Raw genomic sequence first — 21,940 nt, 5'->3', positions numbered from 1 at the left:
GTAATTCTTACATCACGTCTCTCCGGTTTGAAATGTTGTCGGTGGATGTTTGATTGCTCTTTTTCTGCTGTGTTTATTGTGTTTGTTGTATTTTGTTACTGTTACTGTTACTCTGGCACAACAATTTCCTTCGGGATGAATAAAGTCTTATCTTATCTTATCTTATCAAGACTTAGCTGCAAAATGGTATTACATGTGTAAAGTCCACATTTCATATGGGAAAGTTGGGGAACACAATTAATCTCATCACAGCTTCTTGATTTTGTTCCATTTTCCAATTTGCACGTTATGCATATTATATTCATAACAGTTGCAAACTATGAATATCTCCAATATTTCTATTTGTCTGAACCACGGATTGCATTGGACTTATTACACATTTTTCCTTTGTACACATGTACATTGTGATTCCAGTCTTATTCGTATTCCTAGCAAACTTTCTCAGTTTACCATTTTCAGTGTTATATTTCCTACCTAACACTTCACCATATATTGTATGCATACTAATAAGTCTTGGACTCAGACATTACACTTTGTTTCTCCAAGAAAACTTTCTTCTAGACATTCAAAATCTCAGCGCAGCATGGTTCTATCACAACTTGTATTCCCCCAGTGGCGCAGTTGTTCGTTCCAGCCCATTTCCAACACTGAAAACAGCTGTTGCACCATTATGATTAAAATCGACCATGAAACTTAATGGAGCAAACAAAGCGGCATGGGTTAGTTCCAGGCGAGCCTCGCATTAACATTGACAGGTGAAAATAACCTGGGTTGTATAAACATTTCTGTGCAGTTAAGCTTTCATCATTAGATGTTTGATGTTGTTTCTCATTCACAACAAAAATGTTATGTGGAAAGAAGTGCAATCCAGGGTGGAAGGTAACATTGCGTAGAGTTTGACTGTATTTACGCCACAATGTGGAACGTGTTCAAGCTGCCATGAGCAGGCATTGAGGAAAACAGTGAATAAAGAACTGACAGTGCATCCATTTTATCGTAGGGTTTAATGCACTCGAATGTACCCAAAATGAATGGCAGTGCTGGGGTGGCTTAAAAGATGAGTGGGAAAAGAAGAGAGGAGCAAGATAATGGAGAGGAGCAGAGTTCGAGATTGAGAGACAAAGAGAGACACAGGAACATTGACGAAAAGGAAATCAAACAGATGGAAGGAAGAGAGGGATGCAAACAGCAAGGAGGAAGTATTGTACTACTTCTAAAAACAGAAGGGAAGAAGAGAAGAATAAAAAGCAAGGGGAAATGAGAAAAGACGGATCACATGCAGAGACATTTTAAAAGAGGGATTATTGGAGTATGAAGATGAATGGGGGAAGTGAAAGAGGCTGAGTGAGGCATGTCAGGCAAAGAATTTAGATCGAATAGACAATGGAGAAGAAAGAATTGAGAAATAAAGAAAGAGAATCGATGAATGGAAGAAGAGCAGGGATGACGGAAAGAGAGACGAGGGCGAGGAGGTAAAGACAAGATGAGGAGAGGGATAGTGGACCTGATGGATGAGCGATGTCAGGTTCATTTCCTGAGGAGCAGAACAAGACAAAGCCCATTTCATAATATACACACACACATGCAGACACACACACACACACACACACACACACACACACACACACACACACACACACTCATGCGGGAAGTGTACTGGGTGTTAGGTGGATTGTCTTGATAAAAGATTTCTGAGCCACAGAGTGTGGTCAGAATAAATAAAATATCATCTCATTCTGATTTGATTTAATAGAACAGGCCTTCTGTTTAGCATGTTGCCTTCTGTTTTGTGTGTGCGTGTGTGTGTGTGCGTGCGTGTGTGTCTTTTGTTGTGTTTGTGACGACAAGTCCCTGTGCTAGTTTGCATATGTTTGTGTGTGTCTGCCTGTCAAGTTTAATTGCATTTGTTCCGAGGCATAAATGTGATTTTGTCAGAATAGTAATAAGGAAGTGTAACAAAATATCCTAATAAAACGACATAATGTGATCAAGATGATTATATTATAGGAAATGTATGTTTGCTTTGTCTGTGCCTTCCTATTTTTAAATTGTGATATATGAACGCAGCTGCCAGCCTGTGTGTCCGCCTGTCTGTCCGGCTCTTCCTGTATTTGTGTGCGTTTTGTGTGTTTTGCAGCTGTCCTCAAGCCTTTCTCTCAGGGGAGCAATACAATTGGTGGTTTAATGAATTGCCACCTGCCTGCTGCTATGGGCTAATCAATGGCAGGGTAAACATTAAGATTAGCTCGTTTGAAGAGCCTGATAATTGACTGTAAAGGCTTGACAGGAGAGTGATGCATCTTGTAAGGAGGACACAGAGACACAGATGGATCAGAGCAGATGGTGAAATAGATGGACAAAAACAGACTGAGATGCAGGAAGTGAAAGAGGAACCAAAGAGGCAGGAAGGAATGATGACAAAGAATAAACCACATCCAAAGACCATGGGAGGGTTTGTCGACTGTTGGGTAAACAAACTCTTAAAAGGTATTAACTTTACCTCACCATTTACCCTTTTGTATTTCAAATTAGCAACCCAGCTTTGCTTCCATTTACTCATGTGTTACCAAATGTCTCTTTTTCTTCCATAGAACCACACATGTGCAGGATAACTCTCCCTAGCAAAATGTAACAACTTGCTCTTGCAAAGTGAACTGAACACTGAACAATCTGGTGGTAATATGTTAAAATATCACGCTGTCTCTAAGAAATGAGTTTATTTAAAAAAAAATCTGTTAAAGCAAATGCATTTTTGTAAATTCAACATAATAAGGAACTTTTTACATTGACATTCAGTTGAGAAATGATTATGAACCGCAAGTGACAGAAATATATGGTCTTCATTAAATTATAAGCACAGACATGAAATGCTTATTTTTAAATAAAATGTAAATGAAATGGTTAATATCTTTGATTTTTGGCACATTTTCCTATTTTGGATAGTATTTCTCCTGTTATAGTGCATGGCCAACTTGGACAAAATTACATTTTATTAAAATACATCAGGTTTTTCATTCCCTTACATGTGTAAAACTGTGAATTCTACGAATTCTATGAAATTCAACGTAGCAGAGGAAGTGACCAATTTCTCAACCAAAGTTGCAAGACACTCAGTTTGCTGAGTAAGGGTTGTCTTATTCATTTAACTGGCCTCCTGTTATGCTGTTACCAACACATACACTGCACGAGTATCAATAGAGTTTAATTAATTTAAATAAACGACTTGCATTCTTTACAGTCACGTTGTTTGTGTGTTCGAAAGACTATTAAACTGCACAAACTAATACAGACAGATGAAAGTCAAGGCACAGCAGCAGCAACAACACTTTAGGGAGATTATTTGTTTAGCATGTAACAGAAAAATCCCACAGCAAATGTAGATATCAGTTAATGCTGTAAAAGATTTCATAAACTGGCGTCAAAAATTATTATTGACATTATTTCTAATAAAAATATAACAGCGATGCAAGCGGACATCCTGATCCCACTAAGAGTTTCTAAAAGCTTTTGCGGGATGTCAAATAAAGGCAAAAACAAATGCAAGAGTCCGAGAAAACCCTTTTCAGTGTAGAACTGTTGTTCAAAATGTCATTACATCTTGGTGTCAAAGTTAAAAAACTCTTGTACATTTTTATTTTTTAAATCCTACCTACGTTTGACGCAAGGTAATTTACAAATCGATGAGGAACCACAGGTAATAATGACACAGAAAACGAGACTCGTACCGAGCAGCTATGACACAGTATTTGCTGCTTCGTAAGGTCAGCAGCGGAGGATAATACACCACTGTTTGGTTTCAAGGGCTCTTTTGTCTTATCTCTGTGTGCTGTGTACTATTTTTTTTAACCTGCTGACATGCTCCAAATTGAGTTTTCATCTTGTCCTTTATCAGTGTTTTTGCTCTCACAGTCAGCAGACATTACATGAACTTTAAACTCAATCTTCAACTGGCTCCACAAACACTGTGATAGTGATTTAAGATGGATTTAGTCGGGCAAGATTCAACTTTTTGACGATTAATCATACAGTAGACAGAAAGTCCACAATGTATTCAGTCCCGTACTTTGCTTCAGTAAAAATAACGGAAAGTTCAATGAGGGCTTATTTTCTTGCTGGGAAACGAAAGAATAATAATTTTAATGAATTTGACGGAATAAAGTTCAGGAAAAATGAACAACAGTAAAACAGCTTTACCATCCAATATTGATGGCTTTATTATATTGCTCGTTAAATTGTGTGAATAGAAGAATGTTTACTGTTGAAGCCACAAAGAGTGGATAATGAGGTGTCTTAAGCACTAAAAAAGGCGTAAGTAATAGGCTTATAATAGGCTTATAAAACATTACTGCTCAGCATTTTAAATATATGTCAAAAACGCATTGCGCGTCTTGCCACTGATTTACTGGTTTTAGAATCCATCACAGCCGAAACACTCAAGCTATTAATTTCCAACATAAAAGAGCAAGTCTTAAAAAGTTAATCAAATGATAAATTTTTCTTGTTGATCAATTTAGCTTCAGAGCAAGCAGTGTACAGAGACTGTGCATCTTTGATTCAAAAGAAAATACTGCCATTAATTGTATTAATAATTCCACCACAGCTAAGCACTTCTCCGACAGCTCTGTCACTTATGATTATGAGGACTAACGGAGATATCATACAGGAATTAAGTGAAATCACCACATTTCATGTAAATATATAGTGTTTTATTCATTTCATAAATGTACTTCACTCACTTAGATACTTACATTTCTGGGCTGAGTTAATATACAGACCCAGAGCTCACTCAAATCAATGAAGGATTTTTGAAAGAAACAGCATATTAGCAGACTAACTCCGAAATAACTCAAACCGGAGCAGCATGTTCATCATGTCAAATAAATAACTTACACTTCAATAAGAAAATGGAAATGGAAACAGACCTGACGTGACGATTTATTTTTGCTTTACTGAAGTTGCCTCTAGTGGAGTTACTGAAACTTAGCATTTAAAAGGCAGCAGGGGTTTTGTAAAGTTCTTGTGTATTGGTATGTCTATAAGACCATGCAGCTTACAGGGAGAAGTGTTGAACAGCAGTTTAATCGCGATAAAATGATAGCAACAGGTTATGTGATATTCTCCCAGTGTTTGAGCATATCCTAAATAAACAAACCTAATGCCACAACTAGGAAAGTAAGGCTGTTTAAATGTACATATCTAAAAGAAACAGATTTTAAAAAGCAACAATCACTTTTGAACCATTATACTATATGATTATATTACTGTGTGGGGTCAAATTGATTAAGATAGTATGTTAGTTGGCATAAATGTACCTACATTTCCAGAAGTGAAAGTTAGAATAAAACGGTATCTACTGTACATGTATGTGTATCACTGAAGGTGAAAAGGAGTTGAGGTACAAGGTGGCAAGAGTGGAATTAAAACAAAAATCCTTCTTCTGTTTTCCTCTTTAGGTTTGACAGGATTAGCTCAGGCTGGAACCCAGGCTCAGGCTGCAACACCTGTGATCATTTTACATGGTGTCAACATAATGTTCTCTTTTACATTTGTAATATGTGTTGTACCTTGAATTCATATTGACTGTACAGTACATAGAGTAGACATACATTGGTTTTAACTTATACACTGAGGGTGCAAGCCTGATAAAACAAGTAGCCAAACAAAAAAGAAATATCAAAAGAGAAGAGATGGCCTTAGCGTCACCATCACTGACATTTTGTGTGGAAGCCGTGTTGAAGGACACATCAGACAAACTGCTCTGCACGCCTGTCGAGGGCTTGAGCACTCACACTTTGACGTGGATTGCATTCAAACCCCTGACACTCGAGAAGGCAAGCCTTCTCTGAGGACAAATCACTCGTATAAGAAGTTAAACAGCATTGTGTTGTCAAGGATGGTTGTGTGATGTGTGTTCAGTTTAAAAAATGTAGAAAAACCACAGAATGAGAAGTAATGGACGTAGTGGGAGAGAAAGACGGTGGGAGGAAGAGGAGAAAAGCTTCAACAGAGAGAATCAAATTTGACAGTTTAATACTGAGATGCCACTGGTGAACTTTTTTCGTGTGTGGACGAGCTGCCAAGTTGTATCATAGACGAGCAGACAGCCGAGACATGAGAAAACTTGGAGAGATCAAATGCTTTAATGTCAATGTCAGGGCCAGCTGCGGGTCAACAGAGGCTGAACTAAATATAACCTTTCCCTTTTTCTGAATGTAATAAATAATCTTTACCGGTCACTCTTGGTTAGTTTCTGGGCTTATTTGTGTTTTGTGACAGATAATCTTTCGGAAAAACCCTGTTCAGGGTTGAGAAAGTCAACGCTTTTTTAATTCTAGAAGGTTTGCAATTTAAGATTGATTTTTGAAACACAAACCCGAACAAAAGAGGATGGGAATTAAAACCTTGTAGTAACAGCGCTGCAACTTCAATTGAGGAACACAAAGTCCAATGAAAACACATTTTTATTGTAGGCAACACATGAACATGGAAAGTGAATCAATTTGCTTGAAGGCCTGATTGGTTAATTCAATGGAGCAGCGGAGTCGGAGCAGCAGATGGGAGCAGACTCAGCTGGCAGTTTTATGTTATTATAATTTTTTCAGAGAAACACTGTGCTTCAATTTCATCAACAGATAAAGAGATAAAGGTTGAATTTGAAGGTGGCGGGGTCCCACATTAAGAGTGTGTGTGTGTGTGTGTGTGTTTGTGTGTGTGGTGGGGGTTAATGGCCCTTTGCCATGGCCTTATTTGGTGTTGCGGCTGATGGGATGTCACCAGTTAGATTATATTTTGACTTTATTAGATGTCACAGCGAGAAGGGTGCATGTCATATGTGCCTAGTCCGAACTCAACTAACTACAGCCATTTGATATTCTCCAGGAAACTACTTTTATAATATTATAAAGGCTTTACTGCATTGAATAAAATCCAGATGCACACATTTATTGGCACATGAACATTTATTAGCACATGAATATTTATTATCACATGAATATTTATGAAGCGATTCGCGTTATCAATTATGGTTAATTGTGCAAGTTACTGGGTAGGACATGCTCAAGGGTGTGCAGATACATTGTAGCAGTACACTACATGCAGTTTTAAAGTATCTGCACGTCAGTGTTTGGACAGTTTGCCTTGCCAAATAAAAATATGTTTGACATCCACGGTCCGGATGGAGAAGCTCATATTTCCCTTTCAGTTAACTGTCAGTTTCTCCACAGGGAAATCTAAAAGCCACTCACATGTCTTGATGCATCCCTCTTGACAATGCTGAGCTTTTAGAGTAAAAGGTACATAAGCCTGGGGGATGCTGACCTCTGTGCTTATGGAACATTTAAAGTGAACGTTTGAGTGCATGAATGTTTTGGTGCATTTGCATGGTAGTGTATGTGTGTGGAAGTGCGTGTGTTTGGAAATGGAAGAAGATCGTTCTTCATTATTGGTGCAAATTGGATCAATAAGAAAGTCAGCCAACCCTAAAAAGACCGATATAAAGTGATAAAAACATGGCTACGTGCATAAGATGCATTCACTGTCCATGCACATGCATGCACCAACACACCCACCCACACATAGATCCCCTCACAAAATACACACACACTGTTTGGTGAGTGGCTGGTTATTGAAGTTTCTGTCCGATAGGAAAACCGGAGCATGTCAGAGATGCACAAAGGTCAATAGTGCAGAGGAGCACAGTACAAGAGTATAATGTGTAGGTGAAGCTACACACAATCACACAAATGTTGCCTGCACAGACGGACACAAACCAAGTGTCTTTTTTAGTTCCTCTGGGAAATCACATACTGACAGCTTATACCTTGCTGTGCTTTCACCCATTTCCCCGGCTCTTTTCTTTCTACTCTGCCTTTTATTCTCCCCTCTATTGTAAGTCTCCATTCAGTAATGCTCTATTACCACAGTGGAAGGACTGCAAATTGAATCGGACGGAAAAAATAATAGCACTGAAACTGAAAACAACCCCCAAAAAACACTGAGTTATTAAGAGGATAATGAAGAGTGAATAGGAGAGTGCACCTCGGGTTACTTGGGAGTGCATTCACCCTTTTTGCTGCTTTGTGTATATTTTCTTTCCAATTTTCAACTAATGTATCTATCTATTTATCTATTTATCTATCTATCTGTCTGTCTGTCTATCTATCTGTCCTCCCTTATGTTGCTTTTTCCGCAGTTGTCTATTACTCACGCTGCCTCTCTCTCCTGCCTCTGCACTCGCGTTATCTAACTTGGCCTCACTTGTGGTGAGTTACTGCAGCAATGCCAGATGAAGAGAAAACCATCTCCCTTTTTCAGTACAGGGAGAGTGGGCGGGACACCCACCTTAAGTTTTAGATAGATTTTATACACTGGCTCAAGAAACAGGAGTAACAAGTTTTTTGTTTGGGCAGTGGGAAGAATGGGAAATAAAACAGAAAGGCAGAGATATACAGTTTTTACTATAGCCCTGTTGGTCAAAACAGTCCCTACCGGCTACTTAGTTCACTACAATTACTTCAAAATTGTACTTACAGTAAGTGACCAAAGTCTATTTATAACGTACCTTTTATAAACAATGAAGCTCAGTAAACCATGCCTTATCTGAGGACAGGATGTATTATCAGCCTCCGTGAAATAGTTTGACTCAGAAGAACTCCTCTGTGGTCTTTCATCCTACATGAGGTGAATGATGATGTTTTTTTCTTCTGTTTAGCTCGAGGCAGTGCATTTTCCCTCTAGCCTGACAAAGCCACCTGACAATTTCACATATCTCTTATAGCTTGAGATACTTGAAATTAGGCTGGACAATAGAAGAGAAGATCCTTTCTCCTTCAAATAGAAAAGGCTTCTAAAACGTCCTGTTTTTTTATAAGTTGCAGAACAAGAAGTTTGGTGAAAAAAGTTTAGTTTTGAATATTCTACAAAAATGTTAATTAGAAAATAGACAGAATCACTTTTAGAAACGTATAGTATATCTGCGTTGTTATGCTAAATACATATATGTTTCAAAAGCGTGAGCAAAAGTGTAGCATGGGGCAAAACGAACCATGAAGCCATAACTGAGCCATTGAGTAGGAGATGACATGCCTTCTAGATGGATTTTGACTGCATTGAATCCATAATTTATAAAAAACCTTTCAAAACTATACATAACGCAAGACTCTGATTAAAGGAAACAACTCACTGCAACACTGTCTGTGCTTCCTCTCAGTTTGTTTCTACTGTGCCTGCTCTTTCCTTGTTTTGAATTATATTAATTTATCAAAACGAGAGGGACAGTGTCATGATTATTATCTAGCTGTCTGAGTGAATGGAGAGTGCTCAAGTGACGACTCATCAGTACCAGGAGTTAAGCAAGTCAGCAAGGGGTTTGAACAACAGCACATATATAACCCTATTTCACTGCTTAGTAGAATACTCAACATTCAGACGCTTGCTATTTCTGTATAGTCTACCGTTGCTTAGATATAGCAGACCGTTGCTAAGAGCAATCTGATCAAGGGACTATGTGCAGCCATGTCAATAAAAAAAGAAGTGTATATATATAAGTCCTTCACTTTGGGATTCTAGCCTTTGTGGACCGTTTTCATGTACACAAACCAATATAAAACATTACAAGAAAGGGAAAGGGTACATTCAAAAAAGCACTAGGGCCCGCTTAAGTAGCCGTATAATAACTGGGATAATATCCAGCAAGCCAGTCAGGGTGAGCGTCACATACGTATTCATATATTAACCTATATTTACCTGCAGATAGGTGATATGTGCTAGAAGACTTGTGTGAATAGACAAACCCAAGGAAAGAGAGAAAACGCTTGCTCACAACTCTACAGGGATCCACTTGAGATAAAATTCAGCAGCACTGAATAACGCAGTCCATTTATCAAATATAAAATACAATTCCTGACACGCACATACACACATATATATTCAGTGCTCTCAGAGGGTTGTTGTGGAGTGAAGGTGCGCTTGTGTCCCAGGCCATGTATCACAATGTGATTCAAAGTGCAGTGGCAGAGAAAGCCCAGTGGTCTCTACTGGTGCCACTGTCTTCTCATCACTTTGAACCCTATAGCACATAATCCCCACCCGCTGTGCCCCGGAAATGTAAAACACTCTCTCCAAGTGTCTGTAATTCAGTCACAGTGAGCCCTGCAACAAGAGAAATGCCACCACAGCAGGAGCAAGGAAGCAATCAACAAGGATTGTATTTTTGCCCCCAATGTACTATATTAAGTTTGGAGATGATGCAAAGAATGAAAAAAAATTGTATTAGAAAGGTGCCAAGAAAATGAAACTGTGAGAAGGCTGCACATGTTTCCCCTCTCCTCCAGACTTCAATCAAAGCTATTGTTGCTCTTGCTTGATAGTTATGTTAATTGCAAAAACACTCAATATACCAACTCCATTCAAAACAGTTGAGAACCACAAGTCTGAGCCCCTTTATTGTTGAATAAAAGCAAATGGGTTGCAAACATAATAATACTTTGTATTATTCAAATTACTGCTTACAACTTTAGTCATTATATTAGATTTGTTTGACCTTTTAGTTAATGGAAATTCAAGATTTGAAATTAAGTGAGTTTCTCCAACTGTCTCGTCTTTTTTTAAGCCATGTTGAAACACTCAAAGTTATTGTTGCATAAAGTACATTTTTAATGACATCTCTTATCTAATATAATCCTAGTCATGGAAAAAAGGTTGTGAAGGATTTTACTCATAGTTTTCAAAGCATAAACAGATGACGTGCTATTCACTTAGAAGCATCAATACATTGAATTTCCCTGGACACAATACTGTGCTTTTCCAGATAAAATACACAAATTCAAACGTTTGTAATCTACTTCTCACTAAATCACCCCAATCAATGTGCTATGGATCGATGTAAGCGGTCCACTCAGTGCACATTCTCTACTGCTGCAGCCTCTCCTCGTGCATGTCACACCTCACCTGTTATCAAGTCTCCTGACGTACCTACTTAAGAGCAGTGTTGGGAATAGCACAATGTTACGGATCCTGCTCCCAGTAGCTTAATTCAAACTGGCGATCAATGCAATAAAACTGAGAGGAGGGGAGCACACTTGATGGATATAAATGTACTGCATGTATTTGGAGCTCTCCATATGCTATACTACTGTGTGGTAATACTGTGGCGTGCATTGCATTGCACTCCATAAGAGATTGTGTTGCGTTGTATTGATGTTGCTTTCATGCAGAGCAACATAGTTTTAGTTTAATTAGGTACTGTCACTCTGCATTGGTATGTATGCTCGCCAGAGCCCTGTATATTTTCCTTCTGTTTAAAGACTTTGTACTTAAATCCTTGCATTAATAGATTTTTGGCTTCAAGTATGACCGAGTTATTTATTTATAGATCATATACATACACAGGGTTGGGAGGGTTACTTTGTAAATGTAATCAGTTACTGATTACTAATTACATGGCTCTGAAAGTAATCCGAATACAGTTACAGTTACGTGCCTTAAAAAAGTAACGTAATCAGATTACTTTTAGATTACTTTCTTTTTCCATCACAGATGGTATGTTTTGGTGAACAGGAGACACAAAAAGCAAAAGGAAACTGAACGTGTTTTTACTGTTTTAATGGCTTATCAAGAGCACAACTGAAACATCACATCTGAAACGATGTAACAACATAATACACTTGTTGGGGATGCTGCGATGCAGCTTGGGATAGCTTAGAACGGGCGTGTCGCCTTCTGTCCTGCCAGTGTTGGCAGGACATGAATTAAAATGTCGAACTCAGACTTCATTTTAAGGACATTTCGGCCAGGGGTGTAGAGCTATAGTTTAAGCACCGGATTGGCAAAACAGGAGAGTGTGTGCACCAGTCTGCCTTGATCTATGAATTCATGTCCGTGACACTCACAGTATCTGCTTTATAGAAGGAACACCTCCTTCACTTCATGAAATCTCTGCAGCGCCAGGAGGCAGCGGGAGGGTTAACTCAGCCTCTGAGAAGACGAGCGTGCCGCACAGTGCCTTTCACGCGCCACCTTCACTGTGTTTATCTTCAGAAATAATCATTAGTAAGGCTAAAGACTAAAGAGCGACCGCAGGCTGATGTGTTTTAACCACACACACACACACACACACACACACACACACACACACACACACACACACACACACACACACACACACACACACACACACACACACACACACACACACACACACACACACACACACACGCACACACACACACACACACACACACACACACACACACACACACACACTCACACACACCTATATACACACACGCGATTTAAACGCAGACTTTTGTTCCTCCATGTTTCGTTGTTATTGTTCCACTGAGCGGACCCGCGATTTTTTTTCAAACGCTTTTTTGGTCCATCTGCGGCGGTAATAGGTTTTGTGGGCTGTGATGATTCCGCTCTACCTACTAGTAATGAATATTAAATGTTGAGGAAATCTTTCCATCAATAATTCCAATAAGTAATCCAAAATGTATTCACTTCAGGTTTACGAAAGTAACTGTAATCAGATTACTCGTTTTTCAAATGTAACGCGAGCTGAATACAGTTACTTGATTTTTGTATTCTGATTACGTAACGCCGTTACATGTATTCCGTTACAACCCAACCCTGTACATACATATAGAGAATCTCAACGTATTTTACATATCAAAGGAAATGAAAAGGAAGAAAGAGGTATACAAAAATAATACATCCACCACATGCAAAACAGAGGTATACGAATAAAGGGGAAAACAACAACATGCAATATTTATTTATAAAATCACTATGCACTTACATTAAGATAGACTCACAAGGCTCACTCACACACATTGAATGGGCTAACGTATTAACATTTAATTTTTTAATGATTAGATGGAAGACGTTTTCTTGCCATCCAATAATCTTGTCTGAAATGCCTTTTACGAGGGTGTTGATTTGGCTAAGGTCATTGGGAGAAAGATAAAGAGCTGTGTGTCATCTGCATACGAATGATAGGATAAGTGATCTTTTAAGATATCACTTACTTACTCTAAATGAAAAATCAACACACTATTAAAATTGTTAAGTTAAACAGTTGATGTGATTTTCAACACGCAGGTTCAAGATACCTCATTCTAGAAGTGGTCAAGTAAAACATGTAAAGGACATTTTGAATGAACTCTCAGTGCAGGCTATTTAAAGAATGCAAATGGTCAAAAGAAAGAGGTTAACATTTAATAAGTTATTAAATAAAACTGTAATTCCCCAACCTTCCCAAGTTGAGCTGGAATAAAGCAGGCAGATGGTGAGGCATTAGTTAGTTCCCTACATTGCACCAGGTTCCTGTCAGTAGGGCACACTCCAGTTCCTCCTAACATATCATATAATCAAAGTATTTTTAGCTCATAGGCTATCGTTAAAGGAGAAGTCTGAGTGGTGGGCTGAATTCAAAAGCTTTTATGTCTATCAAAGGTTTAATTACATGTGTGGCATTGTATCTAGTTTTACCATTCACTTCAACACTAATGGGAAGTGTAAAAGAGCTTCTGGTTGAAGCCCCAGTCAGGAAGGGATGCCTGATGATGGGACATGCTGTGCTGTCAGCTACGTATATGAACAGAACAGGCTGTGCTACTGCTACTTCAGTGTCTGTATCATCCACTGCTTCTGCTCGTTTTGAGGGTCATGTAATGGAGTGCTGTGAAATTATTCACAAGCCATTTTCACTATAGTGGCTCATCCACCACTTCACACATTGTATATCCTACATAGGTCACTAGTCCTGCGCTGCCTGTGGAGATAATTTGTTTCAATCTTAAGCATTGAGTGCTCACCCACTGCACTGCTGTGTGTGCTTAACTAAATGTGCTGAATATCATGCTCTTGTGTTTGCTGCTTACTGCTGTAAATATCACTGCTGGTGTTCACACTGAGGATGGAAGCAGAGTAGACAATAAGATATGAAGGTTTCACATAAGGATGAAATGACTATGTCAGGTCTTAAGGGGGAAGTCGTTGCATTTCCTGATGTATTACAAAAACATTGTGGGATATTGATTTCCTGGTTTTATTGCAGTATGGAGTTGTTGACGGATTGATCTTTCCCTGTTATTGCTTTTTGGTGGTTTTAAATTAAGGTTTGCCAGGAGCCAAAATAACCTTATTATTCATCCTTCTTTACTAAATGTCTTATTCAGTATGTGGTATGAAATGATTTTTAAAAAGACGAAAAGTAGAAGACCAGGTCTAGGACCACATCTCTCTCTATATCAGATTACATAAAATGATAAAAGGTAAACATGCACAGTCTGGGAGAGCAAGAAATACAATTAATTGTTTTTACTGGTATGATTGTGTGAAGACGTAAAGTGAAGCAATGACCTAGCATCATTATATCATCAACTCTTTATGGTTTGGTACGAATTACAAATCCATCAATTAGTTTTTAGCACAAAGCCCCCCCATTTTGTCCCAAAAACTGAAAAATCATGTGCCGACTTTAGTAGGTTGCTGATCCCATCCAATAGGAACTCTTTCATGACATTAAGGTGAATATATCTGGGGCACTACTTGATGGCATTCCTGGACACACCCACACCACACATTCACATTACAATATAAAATTGTGTTTGTTACATTCCAAAAAATGTCTTCCATATCAGTATTCAGTCCAGAAGATTCCTAAATGAGACATCTGCGCAGCCTGATATTGAGGGTTGAAGATGACAGACACAGATAATAGTCAGGGAGCTGAAGGGGGGGAGGAATAAACACACCTGTCCCAAAGTGTGGCTTCAGATATTTCATTAAAAGAGGCACACACTTGTTGAGCCTTACATAAACTGCACAGACAACGCATCATTTTAGGCTCAGTTTATCAGCATGGGGGAATATAAAGCTAAAAATACACTTTGCATTGACACCCAGCACAGGAGAGCTTATAACATAACGTACTGTAGATACACACATTTTGTTGAGTTTTAGTGAAACTAGGCAGGCTCTCTCTCACAAACACACAAGCACCAACCCGATGCTCTGTCGATGTAATCCTCACATCTGGTCAGTTTCAGACTGAGAAGAGATTGACCTGCAGCTTTTACTGTCTCATTGGCTCACACGGACCAGTGAACACACACACACACACACACACACACACACACACACACACACACACACACACACACACACACACACACACACACACACACACACACACACACACACACACACACACACACACACACACACACACACACACACACACACACACACACACACACACACACACACACACACACACACACACACAGCACTTTCACTTCCACATTCTGTACTAACACATTTTCGTGGACTCTTTGTCATAATCCGTCACATTACAGGATAAGACTCCTGATGTCACCAAAAGCCTTTTTGTGCAACCCATGAAATACAACTGTAAGACCTTGCTGATCAATACAATTCATTTATAAAATTGAAAATATTCCTCTTAACACACATTTTAAACCAAGACAAATGTAATTCTTTAAAGCAACTCCTGAAGGTGGCGCTGCACAAGGTGCACGCCTACTAGCAGCGAGAAAGTATTACAGTACAGTATGTGTGACGTTTCTGCAACAAACCACATACAAACACACCCAGGCTTTAAGAGAGGAATGCTGTTGGACAAGACATTCAGTAGCATAAACTGACTGCGGAAATGCGTATGGAGAGGGCTGACTCAGAAGTGCATTAGCACTGTAAGAACAGATACACACACACATATGTACACACACACTAGTCAGTATGAATTACGGTTGAATAAGTGCAATTGTTTATATGCATATAATTGATCTTTGCCCTGCAACACACTGACATCAATTAAAAAGTAATTTGTGCATGCTGGGTTGTGTGTCATCATTGTGTGTGCGCGTTTGCCCACGTTACTGTGAGTGTGTATCTGTCTAGATAATTGGATCTGAGCAGAACATGTCGACACTGGCAGCCAATCAAACTTTTTTTTTTATATATTGCCGCCAACAACATTAATTCCCTCTGAAATGAAGACACACATGCACACCCGCATCAACACATGCTTGTACAAACAAATACACACACGCACACAGACATACACACTCTTACTAATGCTGCTTAATGGCACATGTAACGTCACAGGAAAGCAGCAGCTTTTTAAATTGTAAGTATCTGGTTGTCACCAATCATAAAAGAAAGAGCAAAACAGACCTCAACTACAGTAGATGTAGACAAAAGAATTAGGCAAACTGCGGCAGGGATTGCAAGAGCAAGATTGCATCAACACTCTCACAAATACACACTCAGGTAACAATAAACACACCCACATAGAGACTGTGTGCAAAAACCCTGATACACGATTTAAACAACAATGGCACAGTCTTTAATTTCCTCCTTTTTATGATTATTACTGTTTCATGTTTTATCTTCTCATCTATAATCGGAGTCACCACACACACACACACACACACACACACACACACACACACACACACACACACACACACACACACACACACACACACACACACACACACACACACACACACACACACACACACACACACACACACACACACACACACACACACACACACACACACACACACACACACGCACACACACACACACACACACACACACGCTCCAGGCAATCAATTATGTTCCATACTCAATCAACAGAGAGCTGCAGCAACAGGAGCTCAAACTTACCTCCGTAAGGCATAAGTTTCCCAAAACAAAAACGCTGAGAGAATAAGGAGATGCAGAGGACAGTGTGTGTGTGTGTGTGTGTGTGTGTGTGTGTGTGTGTGTGTGTGTGTGTGTGTGTGTGTGTGTGTGTGTGTGTGTGTGTGTGTGTGACAGAAAGAAGAAAAGGAAAGGAGATCAAAGGAGTAACAATACAAGATAGAAAGCCCATAAATGTATATTCCGCCTTAAAAAATAATTTTTAAACGAGTACATGAAGATAACACCAGGGCAGTGTAGCTTATAGGGAGAATATATAGAACAGTATACCTTTAGTTATGGGCTTTTTAATAATAATAAATATGACAGGAAGAAAAAGGGCATGAAGCATATACTGTAGCATCCTGTGTTTGGACAGCATGGGCAGGAGAAAATAAAAGAATGTATCCTACCTGGAGTTGTTCGGACAGCGTGGGGGACTGTCTGGTAGTCAGGGCTGGAGCTGAACTCTCTTCAGGGCGCAGAAACACTTGCTGACCGCGTCTGCAGGCATCACAAATAAAAAGTCAGCACCCTGTGTGTGTATTTGTGTTGAGCACTTTGCACACATGGAGACAGCCGTTACAGTTTGAGCGATAAGCTGCTGGAAACAGAGTAGTTTCAAAGACATGCTCTTCCAACACAACTTGTCTTTTCCTTGACGGGAGGAGTTCAGGAATTTAGAAAGGTGTGTGTGAGGGAATGTAAGAGCAAAAGTGTTTACATGTGTGTGTGTGTGTGTGTGTGTGTCTGTCTGTGTGTCTGTGTGTGGAGTCCTTACAGGTCCTTTCCTTTCTTCCTCTCGAGCGCAGTCATGTCATCTCCACCTTTCGTACGCAGAGAGAGCGCTGGAGTCACACACACATTCACACATACACACAGCGATGCACTGATGCTCACACTCGCGCCCGGTAGGCTGAGACACACACTGGAGCGCGAACACCACAAGCTGAAGCACATAGAGAGAACAAAGTCCCTCCTCCTCTTTCTCTCTCTCTCTCTCTCTCTCTCTCTCTCTCTCTCTCTCTCTCTCTCTCTGCTCTACCTCTGGGTCTCACTGCTTCACCCTCCCTCGTTTCACTTTCATCCTGTCAGTGTGTGCGACAAAGGAATACTGTGGGAAGTTTTTGATCTATGATATTTTTTTTAACGGAACAATACATTCCCGTAAAATACATTTAAAAAATACATTATAAATAAATTAGCCCCTTCAATAGCCTCATTTAAATAATAGTCACACGTAGTTTATATTTATATTGCATTGAATATTTAATAGATTTATCCCCCCCCCCTCCACACCCGTATACATTTAATCAGTGTACAGATTCATCCCAACATGTTCAATCTGATTCAGGATGCGTCCCGTGTGCCGCTGACAGCTCTGAGGTGACATTGGTAGAGACAGGACATTTAGCATGCAGCTGAACAGCAGGTTGAATAGGACTGCCTAATGTAGTCCATCAATCTGACAAACCTCCGAGCCATTTCTAAAAAATAAGCTCGCCAGCAGCTAAATGCACTTACAGTGTCCACACAATGTCATGTCATATTACATGAAAAAATGCATCTGCTGAGCTGCTGTCACACTGTTCTCGTGATTATTTGGAGAGATGTAACCTAAGTATTTAAATGCAATGTGGGGCATGATTAGAATTTAAGTGAGCATTACGTTTTTACAAAACAATTATGTTAGAAATGCATTTTGCGTTTTAGGTACATCACTTAACCCTCCGGTATCATTCGATTGGACTACGCAAATTAGTCATTCGAGACAAAAATGTCCACTGCAAAAGACTTTGATAAAAACATTATATTAAAAGGTTTTTTTCACAACTTTTTTGGGTTCAATCTTTAAAGCAACTTCCGCCCTAATAGAAAATACCAAAAATGTAATCATTTTCAGGATTTTAATCCTTTCAATGCCATTTTGAAAACATGAAACCGCTGTTTTTTTTCATGATGAAAACAGAGAAAGTGAGTTATTTTCCCAAAAATACATATCTGGAGACTGGCTCTTTTTTTTTTATAACAGTCTTGGATATGTCAAAGATTAGCAACAAAATGGATTTTTTTGCATTATTAGTTTTTGCACAAAATCAGATTGAACAAAAAAGTTACAAATTAGTCATTCGGGACAAAAAAGTCCACTTCCAAAAACTGCTCTAAAAGGACAACAGATTAATACTTTTTTAAACTTTTTGGGGTTAAATCTTTCAATCACCTTCAGTCCTGATCAAAAATACCAAATGTTAAATTATGTTCAGGATTTTAACCCTTGAACTGCCAGTTTGAAAACATGAATTTGCGTTTTCTATGAAAAACATGCACAAAAAGGCAGTTATTTTACATATATTAAATGTTGGGGGGGTCGGCTTTTTTTTTTTTTATCACAGTCTTGGATATGTCAAAGATTAGCAACAACATTTATTTTGGTTGATTATTAGTTTTTGCACAAAATCAGATTGAACAAAAAAGTTACATATTAGTCATTCGGGACAAAAATGTCCACTTCCAAAAACTGCTCTAAAATGACAACAGATTAATATTTTTAAAAGCTTTTTGGGGTTAAGTCTTTCAATCAACTTCAGTCCTGATCAAAAATACCAAATGTTAAATTATGTTCAGGATTTTAACCCTTGAACTGCCAGTTTGAAAACATGAATTTGCGTTTTCTATGAAAAACATGCACACAAAGGCAGTTATTTTCCATATAATAAATGTTGGGGGGGTCGGCTTTTTTTTTTTTTATCACAGTCTTGGATATGTCAAAGATTAGCAACAACATTTTTTTTTTTGCATTATTAGTTTTTGCGCAAAATCAGATTGAACAAAAAAAGTCACACATTAGCCACTCGTGTCCCATCCACTCCCATTATAACCACATCTTTTGATCTCTCCGCCATACCGGTATATAATCATGCATTTTATAATGTCAGGGTTTTATATTGGAGGAAAATAGTTCAATGTGTCCCTTTTTACTGTATATGACCAGATGTGACATTTTACCATTGAATTATATGACCTATAAAAACACTGAAGTAATACTATTTTCAACTTTCTTTGAAATCATTTTTAAATCAGCATCAGATGTATCAATATCAACATTTATTTTCCAAACAGCAAACTGCAATCAACATTCATGAACAAATCAAATTGTCAAAACAGAACAATGATATGTATGAGTGTGTGTTGAATAAAATGAGCCGCTTGCGGTTGTGCCGGTGTCGGGGGCAGAGCTGCTTGCGATTGTGCCGGTGTCGGGGGCAGCTGCCGAGGCCTGTATGTCCGCCACTATGGTAACAGCAGCCGGTGTACGAGGTGGATGCTTTCTCCGCATGATTTTTGCAGACACCAGAGATCTCCCCAACTCCTCCAAGAAAAGCCTCCTCCTGAAGGACTTGGCTTGCTTCCAGGAGGGATCCATAGCAGTAAAAAGCACAAGTGCATATGACGTGAACAAATTGTCACAAGTCACAGTGATCCCTTGGAGCCCCTCTGTCATTTCCAGGACGACACGCTTTCCCTGGCCCACCTCGGCAGCACTGCCAGCAGCTTTACCGGTGTAAATCTGGCACTTCCAGGCATAGGAGGTTTCAACGTCAGCGGTGATCCAGATTTTTAGCCCATACTTTGCTGGCTTGCTTGGTATGTATTGCCGGAATTTGCAGCGGCCTCTGAAGGGGACAAGCTGCTAATCCACACACACATCTTCACGAGGGTTGAAAAGCATAAGAAGGCGATGTGTCCACTTCTCCCAGAGAGAGCGGATGGGGGCAAGCTTGTCTTCTCTGTGACAGGAAGGTCTCATCAGCTTGTCGTCAAACCGGAGGGTGGTATTCATCAACCGGAATTTGGTGTGGGTCATTGTGGCACGGAAGATGGCACGTCCACTGTGGTCATCCCAGGGGCTGCGGGTGGATTCGCCCTTCGATTTGTACACTCCAGCCAACATCAGGAGACCAATGTATGCACGAATATCTGTGGCATCCACATCACTCCAGTTTGCCACCGAACATCCCCCCTGCAAGTTTGTCATGTCGACAATACTACTGATGATCTCAGCAGTGAAAAATAAATTGAAGGAGGATTCCACGTCATCAATTCTTGTAATGGCATAACGCGTGGGCCCTGGAACCAAACCTCTGGCAGCGGGAATGTAGCGCAGCGTGTCGTTCTTAGAGGGAGACCAGATTTCACAATTTGTTGATGTCCACCCACTGCCAGAATCTTCTGTTTCCTCTGCAGTTTCAGTGGAAGGGTCAGAAGAAGAAGGATCAGACTCCACTACAAACTCCACATCACATTCTTCTTCTGAGGTTGTTTCTGATTCAGAAGAAGAGTCAAGCAGCTCGCTGGAGGTTGCCGGCTGCATCACCATATCCCTAGCTTCTTCCACAGAGAAGCGCCTCTTCATCTTACTTGCTTGTTGCGTATCACAGGAATGAAACGACCAGCCAGCCAAACTACACATATTTATGGATCTGGCTTTGCAGCCAGGTGTTCGCTTATTGACTTAGTGCATGTATGGCTGTGTATGTTTGTATGCTAAAGAGACATTATCAAATCCTTTGAAGTTCCAAACAATTCTAAACAAAAAGGTCAAGCTGGGTCAAGATCATACGTCTGTTTACCTCTAAGACACATGCAACAGCACAAATGAAAAACAAAATGCCATGAGAGAACACTTACTCCTACATTCTCACACACATCAAAGGTAAAGAGATGAGGGGGAAATTGTGAATGCTGTAAACTGTAAACCAAGACATGACAAGCATGTAATTCAATGTAAAATGTCACATCTGGTCATATACAGTAAAAAGGACAAATTGAACTATTTTCCTCCAATATAAAACCCTGACATTACAAAATGCATGATTATATACCGGTATGGCGAGAGATCAAAAGATGTGGCTATAATGGAAGTGGATGGGACATTTTTGTCTAATCTGATTCTGTGCAAAAACTAATAATCAACCAAAATAAATGTTGTTGCTAATCTTTGACATATCCAAGACTGTGATAAAAAAAAAAAAGCCGAACCTCCCAACATTTATTATATGGAAAATAACTGCTTTTTTGTGCATGTTTTTCATAGAAAACGCAAATTCATGTTTTAAAACTGGTTAAAATCTTGAACATAATTTAACATTTGGTATTTTTGATCAGGACTGAAGTTGATTGAAAGATTTAACCCCAAAGAGTTTTAATAAATATTAATCTG

The 21,940-nt window shown here is 39.3% G+C and overlaps 1 protein-coding gene across 2 annotated transcripts in view; it reads right to left on the bottom strand.

Annotated features, from left to right (window-relative positions):
• LOC117457346 (cGMP-dependent 3',5'-cyclic phosphodiesterase) overlaps positions 1 to 21,940 on the bottom strand; it is a 183,391-nt gene that overhangs the window by 106,883 nt on the left and 54,568 nt on the right. The window contains exons 1-2 of one of the 2 annotated variants that reach the window (XM_034097376.2): positions 17,501 to 17,634; positions 17,133 to 17,223 (exon numbers count right to left, since the gene is read on the bottom strand). In XM_034097376.2, the coding sequence (XP_033953267.1) occupies positions 17,133 to 17,223; positions 17,501 to 17,535 (126 nt within the window). In that variant the 5' untranslated portion in view covers positions 17,536 to 17,634. Of the gene's footprint in view, positions 1 to 17,132; positions 17,224 to 17,500; positions 17,635 to 21,940 lie in introns of those variants that run through there. The other variant, XM_034097375.2, reaches the window with a different exon arrangement.

Source organism: Pseudochaenichthys georgianus, chromosome 13 (assembly GCF_902827115.2).
Source record: "Pseudochaenichthys georgianus chromosome 13, fPseGeo1.2, whole genome shotgun sequence".
Taxonomy (NCBI): domain Eukaryota; kingdom Metazoa; phylum Chordata; class Actinopteri; order Perciformes; family Channichthyidae; genus Pseudochaenichthys; species Pseudochaenichthys georgianus.
Note: the sequence above shows the minus strand (reverse complement) of the source record. Positions and strands in the feature narration are given on the sequence as shown.